Genomic DNA, 16021 nt, shown 5'->3' with positions numbered 1-16021 from the left:
GAACTCGCTGCAGCATGACGCGGATAACTGGCTCTCTCATGCCAGCTGGCGTACTGAACATGCCTAGTTTAGGCATTGGGTGCAAAACATTCTGTATCCCTTTCAGGGATTGGGAATTGTAAATAATGTATATAGAATTAGTGTATAAGATGAATATGGTGAGGTATTTGTTTTAAAGTGTAGTGTTGTCTGCTGGCTGATAGTGATTCTTCGGTTGCTCAATTCATTATGGATTATTTGGTATGTAATTTTCTTCATTTCCATAAGTACCGCCTCTCTTTATTGTGAATATGTTTTTTTCTAAATTTTGTTTGCATTCATAATTGTTTATGAGACGTAATTTTGGTCCGTTCATGTTTGTCATGTGCTCTTGTATTTTGGAGCCGTCGCGTGTGCTTTGTGACGTCCGTTAAACCCGCGGTGTGTTTTGGTCTTTTCCCGTTTTATTTTTCATATTATTTATTTCATTTCTGCTAACTTTGTGTGTGTGTTTCTAGTGACGTTCTCTTCATGCTAGTGTTTTAATATGAATTATTGCTGCCTGTACTTGTAAATTCTGCCAGTGTGTGACGTTATATTTTATTGTGACATCTTGTTCTATTTATTTTCATTATTTTTTTTACGGGTTTGTTTCTCCTCTGTAAGGGAACATTTTGAATTGTGCACCGAGCAATCTCTGTTGACACTTATTTTCCCAAATAATAATAATAATTGTACCGGGCGGTACACCTCCACACCGTTTATTTAAAAGTTGCGCCAGTTGAAACTCCTCTTCTGGAGGAAGTCTGAACTTTATCTACGGTCTTAATTTCCAAATTTCTCAGAAGATGTCACTACCTGGAAATTTTTGAGTTTGTGAACTGTGTCATTTTCGACGTACTTTTGTCTTGCTTGTATTAAGAAGTGTGAACTTTCTCTTCTAGAGGACACTACGGAAGATCAACAATAGTGCACCCTAGTGCGGAGTCAAAGAACTATTTTGTTGGAGAAAATTTAATTTCAGGAGTTTGTTCTTTGTTAAATTTCTTTCTGTCATTGTTTAAGTTGGCAATATTTACCCCTTTCTTCCCCTTGTTTTGAATGTATCCAATCACGAATTTTTTCAATTAATTTCTGACCAATCTGGTGTATCTTTCCCCAACTTGAATCTGTTGCGGGGTCCTACCCAATAAAATCTTTGTGGGAGGGTGTTTTTTTTCCCCTAACGCCTAGAACTTTCTGCGAGAGTATTTAAACTGCTGATTTTAGGGTCTCCGGGCCACTTCTGTTCCATCTTTCAGTGTATTAAGTACATAGCAGGAGGCTGGAAGCGCCTCTTTCCTCGGCAGCGGTCAACAATAAGGTAATGGCCGATTAATAAATTTTTTCTTTGCCAGCTCAGCAGTTTAACTTTCGGGGCAGGTTCTAAGCGTTCCCCTATGTAACCTTTTCCTAAAATGTAACTTCTCTTTTCTTCTATTCTCTTGTAAAGCGACATACTGGGATAGAGAGTGTTAACCCTCTCGAGCTCCCACTCACATTGTTTGAGGTGAACTTATTTTTCGCAACCTATTCTTCAGTAATGTAAGTTAGTAGTTTCTTAAGTCACCTCTGTAGTATGGGATTAGCCCTTGCATCAGTGGCCTTAGAGCCAAAATAGGTCTTAAAGACAAAGTGTATTAGGAGTGCAAGTTCGCCTCCTCTCAAATTGTGATTTTAGAGGTCATGTATTAACTTTCTTGTCATTTAACAGACCTCAGTAGATTGGGTATTTTGCTCCTGTGTATATGTCCTTTGAGGACGGCTTAAAGGTGGAGTTCGGAGTGGCCTATGATAGGCTTGTATTTTGAGGGGAAGTTGCCCTTTTGAAAATTGTGTTTCTGCCTCAAGGAGGCTTTTGGATGTAATTGGAAGCCGGTGTTTCTGGCATGTTTGGGGGTTTTCGGCCCCTTTGTTGTATGGTGTTCATTGTAAGGTTGGGCTCATGGCTCAAGAATTATGTTTCTGACTTTTTGAAGCCCCAAATGGGGTACCTATGTAAATGTATTTGTCAATCGTGTTTCGGCTACTAAGTACCTGTTCTATTTGTTGTTACCTAATTTTGAAAAGAAAATATAACCTTGTTAAATTTTAAAATTAATTTCACTTTAGTAGCTTGAGACCCCTTCACCACCCAGCACCTTCTTTCATGCATAACTACCACCAAAACACGGTAACAATAATAATAATAATTTAAAGTTGATGGTTATATTTTGGGCTATTTGGCGACAGTAAATTTCTGTATTATTCATTTTACGAGTAGTGTTTCTGTAGAACGTAAGGACATTGTTAATGGAGGGCTTTAATTCGTTTGCGTCATCATTCTTGCTTTGTTGTGTCGGCTTATCTCCTCGATCTGTGCCTGTCTGCCATTGTTGATTATCTGTTCTTATCTCTTCCTGGTCGTTATGTTACTGTTGTATTGTTGTTATTATTATTATTATTATTATTATCTTATCGCATGTAGAGTCTGCCTCTGGTTGCCGTGGTGTACGGATCTCTTTGTTGTTGTTGCTCTCTTACGAGTGTGTATTTGAGTATGTGATTACTAACATTTTGTATTACCTGACCGGTTCTCTCTTGAAGTGTACGCCATATGAACGATGACTTCTCGTTTCTTTCTGTTCGTGGTTTTGTATTGGTGGTGCTTAATTTTACTATGCTATTTGGTTCTATTTCTGGGATATGCTATGTGACTGATATTTTTCGTCAGAGATGTCTTAGTGATTGATTCGTGCGACATGTTTTGCATTTTCTCCTACGCGTTCGGTGTAGTGAACCCTCCATTAAGAATGGTCCTTAGACAATTTATTTATTTTAAGTGTAGATATCATGTAAAATGACATTAGGTTTATTCAAAGAGCTCCTTTATTAGTTAGGTCGCTAGGGCTTGTATTTCGTTCTAAAAAAAATATATTTTCTTAAACTTTGTACTATTTACCTAAATCAGTTATTTATTTATTTATTTACTTATTTATTTATTTATTTATTTATTTATTTATATTAAGAGATAGTATATTTATTGTTAAAAACCTCACCTTAGAATTTATAAATTATTTATTCTTATTTACAAAGCACTAAATTTAACCAAAATTATCTTCCTCTTAAAAAAAAATTGTATACCTGGTATATTACTTAGCCCTATGTATTTATTTTCATTCACTTGAAACTTAACATTTTTTTCTAATTAGACAAAATTAATTTATTTCATCCAGTTATTTGCTGCTAAAGATGTAATAGTTTGTAGTAACTTTTGAATTAATTATAGTATATTTTTTTGAAAAGGGTGTACAAGATTTTCTTGTAGATGCTTGTTCTGGCTCCTTGTTGATCCCACCATTTTGTTCCTTGGGAAATGGGTCCCTTGTGTTAAATATTCATCTTCCACATTTATTTTAAATTTTATTCTGTTTTTTTGGTAGCATTTTGATTTTGTTGCTTCCTTGTTGTGATACGCTTACCCAATGGTGTCACTAGCCGGACACCATTTTGATATCACTTGTGTGAGGGGGCGTGCCATGATACACCTAAAATTTGGTTGATGTAATTTATTGGCAGATGCCAACTATTTCTCTTCGGATGAAGAATGGGTTCAAATACTGAAAACAATTAAAAGAAATAATGTGCTCTCTATATTGTTTCGTTCAAGGGAAATATATGAATACCCATTAATTCCCTCAAACCAAAATCTTTGAAAGTGAAACACATCACTGCAAATGGAGAAACTGCATGTTGGTCTTTCTAAATTTCAAACTGATGGGAAAATAATCACCAGCAAGAAGTATGAAATTGACCACTGTTTAAAAAAAAAAAGTCCCTATTTAAATGACGACTATTTCTCCTACAACGATGTTAAGAGCAACTATGCCAAAAGTCATTATCAGAGCCATGTGATAACTTTATAAAGTTTGATTACCAGCTAAAGAAGCAGCCTCCGTGGCTCAGATGGCAGTGTACCAGCCTCTCACCGCTGGGTTCGTTCAAATCTCAGTCACTCCATGTGAGATTTGTGCTGGACAAAGCGGAGGCGGGACAGGTTTTTCTCCGTGTACTCCAGTTTTCTCTGTCATATTTAATTCCAGCAACAGTCTCCAATATAATTTCATTTCATCTGTCAGTCATTAATCATTGCCCCAGAGGAGTGCGATAGGCTTTGGCAGCCGGCACAATTCCTATCCTTGCCGCTAGATGGGGGCTTAATTCATTCCATTCCTGACCTGGTCATATGACTGGAAACAGGCTGTGGATTTTTATTTTTCATCAGCTAGAGAGTGCTTTCAATGCCGGTCTTCCCTATCTGAATCACGGTGATTTTTATACTAAAGAACCTATTACCGTGATCGATAACAGCAATTCAAACATCAGCAATTGATTTTCGAGCAGAATTGGAAACAAGTCAGACTATTCTCCCAAATGCATCACTCTACAGAGTTTTTTATTCACTATCATACTGTTAGAAATAATACAAATAATAATCTAACTAGCGAGGCGGTTATATTGCCCTAGATGGAAAATCTTCTCAGTTTACATCTGACTGTGCTCGAGATAAGACATGGTTTTGTGTCCTCAAACAACTCTCTGTATTAATATCCATGAAAGCAGTGCTGGACAATTTGCACTTGGTTTTTATGAGGAGAATGCTCCTTTCTGTACTTCTGAAGAGAAGTGGGAAATCTTCAAGAGAAAAACTAGAGAAGTATTGGCTACCTGCCAGAAGGATATGGATGATAATCGCATCGTTTTTGTTTCCAATCGATTAGAGACAAGATACAACAAAACTTGTCTATTCTATCTCATTCTGCACACCATGTATTAACCTAGCAGACTATGGTTGTTCTGACTGGGAGCAATTATATCACCTTTCTGATTACACTTCCCAGACAATTGCTATACCGGTACGGATATTAAATGACTCATCTCTCTAAACAAGTGGTTACATAGGAACAGTATGCTATAGCATGCCTCTGTCTACAGCAAGACGGTAATGGTGGTTTAAATCAAATTGAATGTGCTCTCATTCCCGACTTAGTGTTGTTAGTCTATGCCCTAAAGAGTCCAAATGCGGATGGCTTACCTAAGGAGACTACAGACGGCAGTGATAGCTCTCCGAACAGGTAAGAATACGCACACACCCACATATATTACTGAACACTGTATATTTCGCCTGTGTGTGCGCGCGCGCGCTTGAGCATGATCTATTTACAGTCTAAAAAGGAGGAGGGGTAAAAGAAGCAGCAAAATCTCTTTAATTTATAGCTGCACATGAGTGCGAAAACAATCATAATATTATTTGCTTTATATCCCACTAACTACTTTTACAGTTTTTGGAGATGCCAAGGTGCCAGAATTTAATCCCGCAGGAGTTCTTTTACGTGCCAGTAAATCTACCGACACGAGGTCGACGTATTTGAGCACCTTCAAATACCACCAGACTGAGCCAGGATCAAACCTGCCAAGTTGGGGTGAGAAGGCCAACGCTTCAACCGTCCAAATCACTCAGCCTGGCCGTGTGAAAACAAACATGGCTGCTACTAAAAGGTGGGTGGGGCTTAAAAATGACCAAGTTAGCGTGTATCAAAATTAACTGAAATAATTAATAAAAATAATGCAAAATAACAACCCCTGGTAATTAGGAAAAGGTCAGAAAGAAGAAGGTGTACAGAGATTTTTAAAATGGCATCGTATGCATTCAAAAGAACTCTAGATGATAAACGATGTATCAGTTTCCAAATTGTGAGTGGCACAAAGAATTTGATTTCCACAAAATAGTTTAATGATCAGAACAAGAGGCTATATAATATCAGATCAGGTAAACAAAATAACATGCGACTATATAGAGGTTGTGTTTTGAGATACTGATTGCGTATATTGCAATATTGACAATGATTATTTATAACCCAGCACAATGAGCATCAATGAGCAGAACACCAATTCAAGATGTTGTAAAATTCACATATTTTCAAATCTAGTGGGAAAATGCAAGTAAATAAGTACTGTACCGTTTCATTGCCTGATTACGTCAAAACGAGATGTTACAACACTATCATTTTCCATGCATCGCAATAAAACCAACATTTTGCCATGCATCATGATAAAATATCAAAGATTACGTAGTAAAAGAATGTATTAAAATAATACAGGCATACGGAATCAAATAAGCCGTGAATATGTAGAGAGAAATTCAGACATAACGATTTAAGTAAGCCACGATTTGGAAACAAGACAATCAGACCTAACGGATCAACGTGGCCGTGACTAAGAAGAAAAGGTAGATTTTTATTATTGTTAGACCAGCTAGTGAACAATCACTAAAAAAAAAAAAAAAAAAAAAAAAAAAAAAAAAAAAAAAAAAAAAAAAAAAAAAAAAAAAAAACAAAAACGACGAGCATTCAGAACGAACATATACGCAAGGATCAAGACGAGAAGAAGAGAAAGATTGTTTTCAAGGGAATATTTGGTGATTATTTGTATGAAGAATTAAGAATATCAAGATATTATGCCTAGACTCGAATAAACAACAAGATTCACAAGCGTAGTATGAAGTACTACTCTTCTCAGAAAGAAATCAGACTTCACCAACTCAAATCAGATCTACGTCAAATTAGAGACCATTTAAAGCATTGCAAAGACAATATAATTGAAAATAATATCATTTTTTTCTGAAGAACAAATTGCCAGAAAGTAGAAACAAGCTAAAACATTTCACAACTAGACTGTGGAACTAATATTATGCTCCAATATGTATTTTTTATCGCATGTAGGCTACGGCATTAACATGACCAACTAAGCCGAAAGAATGGGATTAGCGACTGGCGGACACCATCCAGCTGATTCTACACGGCCGAGCCCGGTAACCATCGCCCACTGATGACGCAGCCGTGAACGAGATGCCGTAGACCAAGGAAGAACCAGATGGGAGCCAACCCAGTCCAGTGATGAGGGCAGTGATAAGTTAAGTTCCCTGCAGTTTATCTATTTAAATTACCCATATTTTGATTAAAATTCAGTGTATTGATATCTTAAAATGTAATCATAATAAGGTTAACGTTTAAGTCTTCGAGATATACGTTCAATATGCAGGATCTTCGCAAAAGAACTCATATAATTGTCTTAAAGGCAAGGATTTAGGTAGTTATCGGTTATTTGAGTTCACATTCATATGTAGGGATGTTTATTTTCATTTATGCAGAGCTTTGCAACGATACTTCGACTTAATATTGAAGGAATGTGCTCCTCGTAATGTGATACAATCCAACTATTATGCGGAAAAAAAAAAAAGCATTCTCTAGAACAGTATAACGTGTTTCAACGTTGAAACGTCACCAAATGCGAGTAAATATGAGCCTGATGCATTAATATACTTTTTTTTTACAGGTATAGAATAATTGCTTGTGTTAATTGATAATTTAATCCATAAAGCATTATTATAAAATGGTAGTGGAATTTGTTGTTATTACGCTACTTTGTTAGGAATGATTGATGTTCTTATATGAATGTGGGAATAGCTATACGACGGAATAATGAGACTAAGGTCGTGTATGTTATGTTGAATATGTTTAATGATGAATTTAGTGTGGAGTTATGTTATTTATGATGCAAATGCGATGGAAGATATATATATATACACATACGAATGATTGATCGTATTTACGCGACAATATGCTGATGATAGGTTACAGTCGTGGTAATTGCGACATGAATTAAATAGTAGCGTTTGATGTTGGGTTAAATGTGTCGTACGTGTGGTAACACATAATTATTTGATTTGCAGGTTATTATTGGTGTACGGTCATCCAGAGATTATTCCTAAATAGTGATATTAAAGTTAAAACTGAGTATTTCCTAAGAGAATTTCTCATATTATGTATAGTCCTACCTGATTTATGTCGAAGTCACAATTTATTGGAAGGAGCATCTTCATAATTTGAATTAATACCAGTATCGGGTAAATAATTATCATCGACGATATTCCTTGAAAATCTTGCGATTAGTTGACTATATTTGAAAGAGAATATGACACTGATGGATGTTAGGCCTGCTTATGGATATAATTATGGTATAATAGCCAACTCACATATATTTTTCCAAAATATATCATGGATGTATTTTGTTAAATGACAGAAAGAACTGATTAATAAATTTTTTTTTGTTTATACGTTGTAGAATAGTCATTGAAAGCTATAATGAGAGGAACTTACTTATCTTGCACTCGTTACAAATAATAATCTGTGGAAATAAGACAAAATTAATGACTTGAGAAGGATGAAAATAGGCATTTCTGATATTAACATTTATTTATATTATCATTCCTGATATTTTTATTATTGATTTTATTTTGGACATTGTCAATGATAATCATATTGACATTGATTTTCATTATGAATACCCAAGATATTCGACATCATTGCTATGTAATACGACAGATGAGAACATTCTACGATTTTTCATTACATTAATACTTCTATTTTTTGATTATAACATTTTCTTTTCTCGAGGCAAAGACTTGATTTTATTCATGGATAATATTAAGTACGTTATGTTTTTATATTTTTTGTTCTTTAAAAAATGAGAATGCGACGTACATAAATGAGTATGTTATTGAATTATAATTCATTCCAGTAATTATCATAATTATGAATAAACTGGTAGTTAGGAATTTAAATTAATTCAGTTGCTATTTCATTTCATTAGATTAGGGGATTATTTTAAGGAGAGTTACTGCAAGATGATGAGTGGATGAACTTAAGGATTGAGTTATCAACATTCTTAATTACATTTATGCGGAAATGATTAGGCTGACGAGCTAGATAGGAGGATATATGGTAATTCAGTGGACCCCACGTAAAAAAAAAAAATCTTTTATATAATACTATCCCCTGGGAGGTATCGTGCAGCGGATTAGTAACTTATTTGACTTCAATAACGAAATGTGAGGTCGAGAATATCGTCGTAATCAAAAGATATGCCACTGAAAGAACATTTATTTTATTTCATGGTTAGGGAAGATAGATCAAGCTGCAGATACATATTAAGAAATAATGTGTCGTTGCAAATTTGTGAACGCTCATTTATTCGACTTCAATATGAGTAGCAACCGGCGCATTTAATTGATCGTTCAACGTGACACGTTAGATGTCGGCGAATTCAATTGAATGCGCGGTGCAGTACTGAACACATAACATAACAAACAAATGGAAATTATACACTAAAAACTTACGGCAGAGAATGTTTTCCAGTGAACTTTATTGTAGCACTGATTAGGATTACGGAAGAAGTCCTGTAGAGCCCAAAATTTGCAATACAAGTTGTAGTCAATTTTAAACCTGGAACAAGGAATGAAAATGTATTTGTCAGCATATTCCCATGATTATTCAATTATAAAGCAAAAACATACTTATGTACATCATATCATAATCTAATTTTTACTGATCAGAATCATGATTAAATACGGAAGAAGTGTTCTAATTGGTTGAACACATGACGATTCATTGCTTGTTATGAAATTTTCTCACAGGATACAGTTTTTTGTTAACATGCTAATACATAAAGAATGGCAATGCTATATTGCAGCCCTGGTGAAAATGTGATTGTGGGTTGAGTCACTGTGTACCTAGGTAATGCAACATGTATAGTACCTATCTAGGGGAGAAAAACCTGAAAGGGAAGAGAAGTACAAAGAGCATATTCATCATTCAGGAAAGAAATGCACAAACATAGAATAAATAAGCCTAAATTTAACCGTCCTCACATCTTACAGTGTTTCAAAATAATAAATTATGTCATTTACTGCCACTCATAAACAATCAGAAAGATGTTTCCTTAAAAAAATATAACTTTACGACCTCTAAATGACGTAATGGTGTGTTGGGGATATTGTATCGACGCCTTTCAATCTTGCAACCAAGATCATCTTCATAGCAATGGCAATGAAATCTACCACTGGTACATAGTACACAGACTCAAGATAAAAAGACCTTGTCAGAACTGTAGTTTATTCCAGGGCCTCCAGAATCACGGAGAAATAATGCTAAATATTTAACTGTGGAGAGCTGCTAAGATTTACTCAATATAGAACCGTCCTCTTTGTTAAAATTACCGGGATGTTTCTTTGTGTAAGACATTTCTCCTAACAAATGACAGATGTTTCATTAGGACGCGAGTGGTCGCACGTGAGACTCTCTCTCACATTAAACTTCATTTAAAATATATATATCTTCTATAACTTTGCAGGGTGTAAGAGTGAAACGAATTACGGAAATGAGACATAAAGACTGCATTATATAGTTTAGATTTAAAAAATTATTATCCATATATTACAGAAACAAATTACTCCTTAATGGAAATTAATCATTAGTTCAGTCACATGTAAGTACGTAATATTCACAAGAGTGCCGGGTTGAATGACTCAGACGGTTAAGGCGCTGGCTCTCTGAGCCCTAGTTGGCATGTTCGATCCTCGCCCAGTCCGGTGGCATTCGAAGGTGCTCAGATACGTCAGCCGTAGATTTTCTCCATATAAAAGAACTCTTGTGAGACAAAATTTTGGCACCGCGGCATCTGCAAAAACCATAAAAAGTAGTTATTGGGACGTAAAACCAATAACATTGTTATTAATATATAACTTTCTGACAGTCGCAATACAAAAGCAAGAATAAAGTACAATAGTCTCCTCTCTAACATTTGAGTTGGCTGGAGTTGTAACAGTGTTTATTTCCCAGCATTCTTCCTTGACTCAAAAATTTTTGAAGACTCGTTTATCAGTAATTGCAAATAGATACGTTACACGCACGACTTAAGTCAAATACTAACGCCTACGACAGGAGAAAGTTTCCCCTCTCGACTTCAACATAACACCAACGCCATTGGTCGCGCGATGAGAGAACCTCTCACACAGGGCGCACGAACTTGTATGAATCTTTGTTCTGACTAGAGGAGAGGATGCTTACCCTTCAAATGCGAATCGTCTTACTCAAGAGTTATAAACTCAGCTAGAAGAGGGAACAGTCCCCTCCCTTGCATCGCTGAGAAGTAAACTCACAATACAAAATAATGTGAGAGAAAATCTCATATAGCAACCACTTGCGGGTTAAAAATGATTTGATGATCATTACGTATGGCATGCCCTGCCAGAGCAGACTTCTCTGGATGGCAAAGATTTAAGTATCTGCAATGTTCCTTACCCTTGCTGTTACCTGCCTTCATCTTTGACTAACATGAACAAATCCAAAGGAAGAATAAATTTTGAATATTCTAGCACAGTTTAGACCAATAGAATTTTTGACAAATTATAAACAAGTGCCTATGAAAATATGTAGGATTAAAATTTATCTTGATAGTGTGCCTTCGGAGAATATTGCTAATCCTCTCTGTGATGGACTGTACATATGGCATGAAGACATAACCCACAGGAAGAGAATCATGCGACAATCTGTCTTTATTTAAATTTAATAATTTCATTTTTAAGTCTGTATTGAGGATAATAGGTAAGTAAAATTAAAAATCCACCTTTTCAATTCTAATATTAAACTAAACATTTACTTGGAACTAGTTTTGACGGTAGTGAGCATCATCTTCAGACAAATATTGAGAACAGGCAATCATAAATAAATATATCATCATTATATCAATGCACATAAAAACACTCTTAATATGGGACTTATGATGTCCCTAAAAGTATCTGGAGAAAACTTCAAATAATCACAATTTCAAAATCTTGAAGTCACGATTAGAACGACACTTAACACAACATAATTCTTTTCACTCAATTTAGAACTTTGAAAGTATTGAGTTCGACTTAGAACCGTAAGATTCCCAAATAAATAAAAAGTCTTGTCATATATGAAATGTTATACAAAGCTCGAACCACATATAGAGTTTCTCTGTAATTGGGACTGTCATATTTCTCTGTAGCCCTGTCCCTCGGGCTTTACACAATATTTGTTCACGATTTTGATTCTCTGAATCATTATCACTACTGCAGTTATCAGAATATTATTCTGAACCTGTACTACAAGGTTCACTATATCCACTCATTTCTAAAGTATCTCCAATTTTGCATTCTTTCAAACCTTTCCACACTTCTGTGGTAAGTAGACGATATAGTGTGAACTCCAACATAAATAATCTCTAACCGAAATACAATGTTTATAAACTAGGTCTGCTTGAGAAATACATACAAGAAAGACTGTCAACTAAGTACTGAGAGCTTGCCGAGTCATGGGAGTGCAGTGTGATTTCACGAGACCCTTCAACATTTCTGTCAACACACTTCTAATGACCACGTGTATGACAACCGTTTTGGAGTGGTCAGCGCAGCAGGTGAATCATAAAACTCTAGCGCTCTGGAATGTTAGAAACAGTAAAGGGTTAAATAAATGTGGTACCTTTATATATCATGTCATTTTTTTAGCAAATTATTAGTGCCTATTTTACATTTAACAGAACTATTTAGAGCTGTATAATAACTCATTTTAGGCACATAAAATGCCACTCTTTAGAATCTAAAGTTCCGCTGTCTAGTTATCAGTAATCCAGTCACAAATTGGCCTGCACCACTTTCAACCTTTCCTGAATCATCATCTAATTGTAAACACAGCAGTCAAACATAACAATAAACTAAACTGAACTGCTCACAGTCCACCATTAGTCAATCAATTTTCAAATGAATGCCTGAAACAGGTTTAAAACATTAATGAACACAGATGTATGCAGATTTTTTTTTTTGTTAGGGGCTTTACGTCGCACCGACACAGATAGGTCTTATGGCGACGATGGGATAGGAAAGGCCTAGGAGTTGGAAGGAAGCGGCCGTGGCCTTAATTAAGGTACAGCCCCAGCATTTGCCTGGTGTGAAAATGGGAAACCACGGAAAACCATCTTCAGGGCTGCCGATAGTGGGATTCGAACCTACTATCTCCCGGATGCAAGCTCACAACCACGCGCCTCTACGCGCACGGCCAACTCGCCCGGTTATGCAGATTTAAATGTGGATTGTTCGTAAATAATTTTTGTAAAATAACTCCCCAGTTCCGGTAGCAAATGGAACTGACCAATCGGAGCACAGAGAAATAATGGAATAATTTCCCTTTTCCATTTTCTATTGCAAATAATATATTTAAGTTCTTTGGCCCTTTTCAATCGTAAAATTACCAGCGTTCTGCTGCAGTGTGGCAGTGGGCTTGTCAGTTAGCAATTTCTTCTTTTTTATTTCGGCCATGGACCATTTTAACTTGATTTCAGCTATCTCTGGGCTTTGATCTTCATCAAGTACTCCTTCATTCTTTCACTGCAATCTCCTCCTCAATTCTGTCCACGGTGCTTGGCTCCAGCATCTTTCTTCTAGAAACTCTTGGTGTTCGTGATTCACAACTTTTAAGCTTCCCTGTTGCTGACTTCCGTTTCTTGTATTCCCATTCCTTTCATGACCTCCTTCCTAATGCCAGGGCACTGTAGTTTTCCTGGTCTCAAAACTTTTACTACATAGTTGGTTAGTTTTGCCAGGCCCATTCTATAGATGTGTCCAACTGTCGCCATAAGACCTATCTGTGTCCGTGTGACGTAAAGCAAATTGCAAGAAAGGATGTGTCCAAAGAACATGGCTCTCCTCTTCCAGATAGTGTCTTGAGGTCCTGAGGTACAATTTTTGGTTTCCTTTTTTTCTGTATGATCCACCATCTGTTCTTAGGGGTCCCAGTCTCATCCTCAGAATTTTTCTCTCTACCATTTCCAACTTTTTGACCAATCCTATTTTTGTCAGGGTCAAACATTTAGCTCCATATAAGGCTTCCAGTCAGATTACTGTCTAAGTTTTGCACTGATCAAGGTATTCTTGTTATAGTAGGTGTTCACAGTTACCATATTTACTCGCGTATTAGACCCCCCTTTTCTTTCCAATTTTATAGCCGAAAAAGTAAGGGTGGGGGGTCAATATGCAATACGTCAAATTCTGTGCAGTGAACACATGGCTTCTTTGTTTTCTTTGCTAGTTGCTTTACGTCGCACCGACACAGATAGGTCTTATGGCGACGATGGGACAGGAAAGGCCTAGGAATGGGAAGGAAGCGGCTGTGGCCTTAATTAAGGTACAGCCCCAGCATTTACCTGGTGTGAAAATGGGAAGCCACGGAAAACCAGTTTCAGGGCTGCCGACAGTGGGGTTCGAACCCACTATCTCCCGGATGCGAGCTCACAGCTGCACACTCCTAACTGCATGGCCAACTCGCTCGGTCACACGGCTTCTAGGCTATAAAGTATACATGCAAACATTCTACACAATTCTTTAAAAAACTTATGAATGTATTTGAGTTATACTGGCTATTTTCATTGGAAGGCAGTATTTCTAAATGTAAAAAAAGACAATAAATGGCGAACATGACTTTTAGGCGTACATATAAAGTAAATAAACTTATAATTAGTTTTAGTTATTCAGATCACGTCATTCATTTCATCTCATTAATTCCTCTGATTAGGCTGATACCAGGAAGGGCATACGGTCATAAAAAGTCGCTACAAAGATTCGTCTCTCTGTATATTCAACTTCATAGAATAAAGGGATAAGCTTCTCGTATTATCATATTATGCAATATTGATACAAAAGAACTTAATGGCTAGTCATTTGTCTGTCAGTTGAGCAGTAGGCCTACCACACAGTAAACTTGAGTAAACCTAATCACTGCTTTCATTTCAATTATCATCTTGTGCCGCCATCTTCCCTGCTACCGGCATGTCGCCATTCTAGATAACATCATTTTCACTGCCATCTCATCAGCCATGCATCGAGGACATTCGAGGTCTCGTCTATTTTTTAAAAAATTTTTAAAATTAGTTTCTTTCCCAACTGTAGAGTCCAAACAGTGATAATCTATTCCCATATAGTTTCTGGACATGGTCTCTGATATTCCCAGTTGATGTATGTGTAGCAGAAGCCAATTCTTCCGAATAAAGCCATGCTGTAGAAACTAGAAAGCCACTGGTCAGAACTAAGGGTTGTTTGCTACCTGGAAAACCAGTTCTACATTCCAAGCCAAAAGATTGTGACAGTATTTATGACTAGACTATATATATATGGATTTGTTGCCTAGTTGAGAATTACTGAAGAGTGCCAGAGAATAATAATAACACTTTCCTCAGAATTTTGGCCTATAGTGTTTATGTGGGGAGTAAATGCCAATAATAAAACACATGCAAATGAAAAGGATGTTTTTATATAACTGAGCATATTTGTAGGCAAAAGAATTATTTTATACAACTACAGCTTTAAATCATAATCATTGATGGAGAACCAATAATCGAACCAAAGCCAGCATTAAAGAAAAAAAAAACCTTGTATTTATTAATTTGAGCTAGATATGGTGTGTTGTGCTAGAGATGCAAATGACTTATTTACAATTTACTACATACATTTTGAAATGTTCACAGATGTTATAGTACTGCAAATTTTTTAACAAAAAATCTATTTCACTTACAAGCAAAATTTAAATCCACTCAGCAGGGGTTAAGAGTTAATTAACACCTAATTTACACATCAGTGGTAGAAATTTGAAATCCTCTCAATAAATTTAACCTTCAAGTCTAAGATACAGGATAAGCAGTATGAAATCAATATTAACTCCAAGAAAGTATAAACAAATCCATCCTACCACAAGAATAGGTATAGAACTATCATGTTTCATATTTTACGTAAGTGCTTACTTTGAGTCTGGTTTTAACTCCTCTTCATTACTTTCATCATGCTCAGTGATGATATCTTTTAAATCTGCAGCACCATCACCACCAAACTCAGTCAGGTTGTCCAAGTTGAATTCACTAACAATATTTAGACCTAAAAGAAATATAATTTGCCATTAATAAAATGAAAATTTAAATCACCAAACAACAACTGCAGTGGATAAGAAAATTACTACATGCCCAGAAGAATTGGTGAAGCCAAAACATACTATTAACCTTAATGAGAACAGTTTCAGTTTCAGAGATGTGTGCTCAGTAAAATAACATAAAATGTAAA

The 16021-nt window shown here is 36.0% G+C and overlaps 1 protein-coding gene across 2 annotated transcripts in view; it reads right to left on the bottom strand.

The window, feature by feature from the left end:
- Hpr1 (THO complex 1-like protein Hpr1) overlaps positions 1-16021 on the bottom strand; it is a 124614-nt gene that overhangs the window by 59303 nt on the left and 49290 nt on the right. For both annotated transcript variants that reach the window (XM_067144137.2, XM_067144138.2), the window contains 2 exons: positions 15709-15838; positions 9236-9341 (listed from right to left, as the gene is read on the bottom strand). In XM_067144137.2, coding sequence (XP_067000238.1) covers positions 9236-9341; positions 15709-15838 — 236 coding nt within the window. The remainder of the gene's footprint in view (positions 1-9235; positions 9342-15708; positions 15839-16021) is intronic.

The sequence above is a fragment of the Anabrus simplex genome, chromosome 3 (genome assembly GCF_040414725.1).
Source record: "Anabrus simplex isolate iqAnaSimp1 chromosome 3, ASM4041472v1, whole genome shotgun sequence".
NCBI classification, from domain to species: domain Eukaryota; kingdom Metazoa; phylum Arthropoda; class Insecta; order Orthoptera; family Tettigoniidae; genus Anabrus; species Anabrus simplex.
This window is presented reverse-complemented; position numbering and strand designations above follow the sequence as displayed.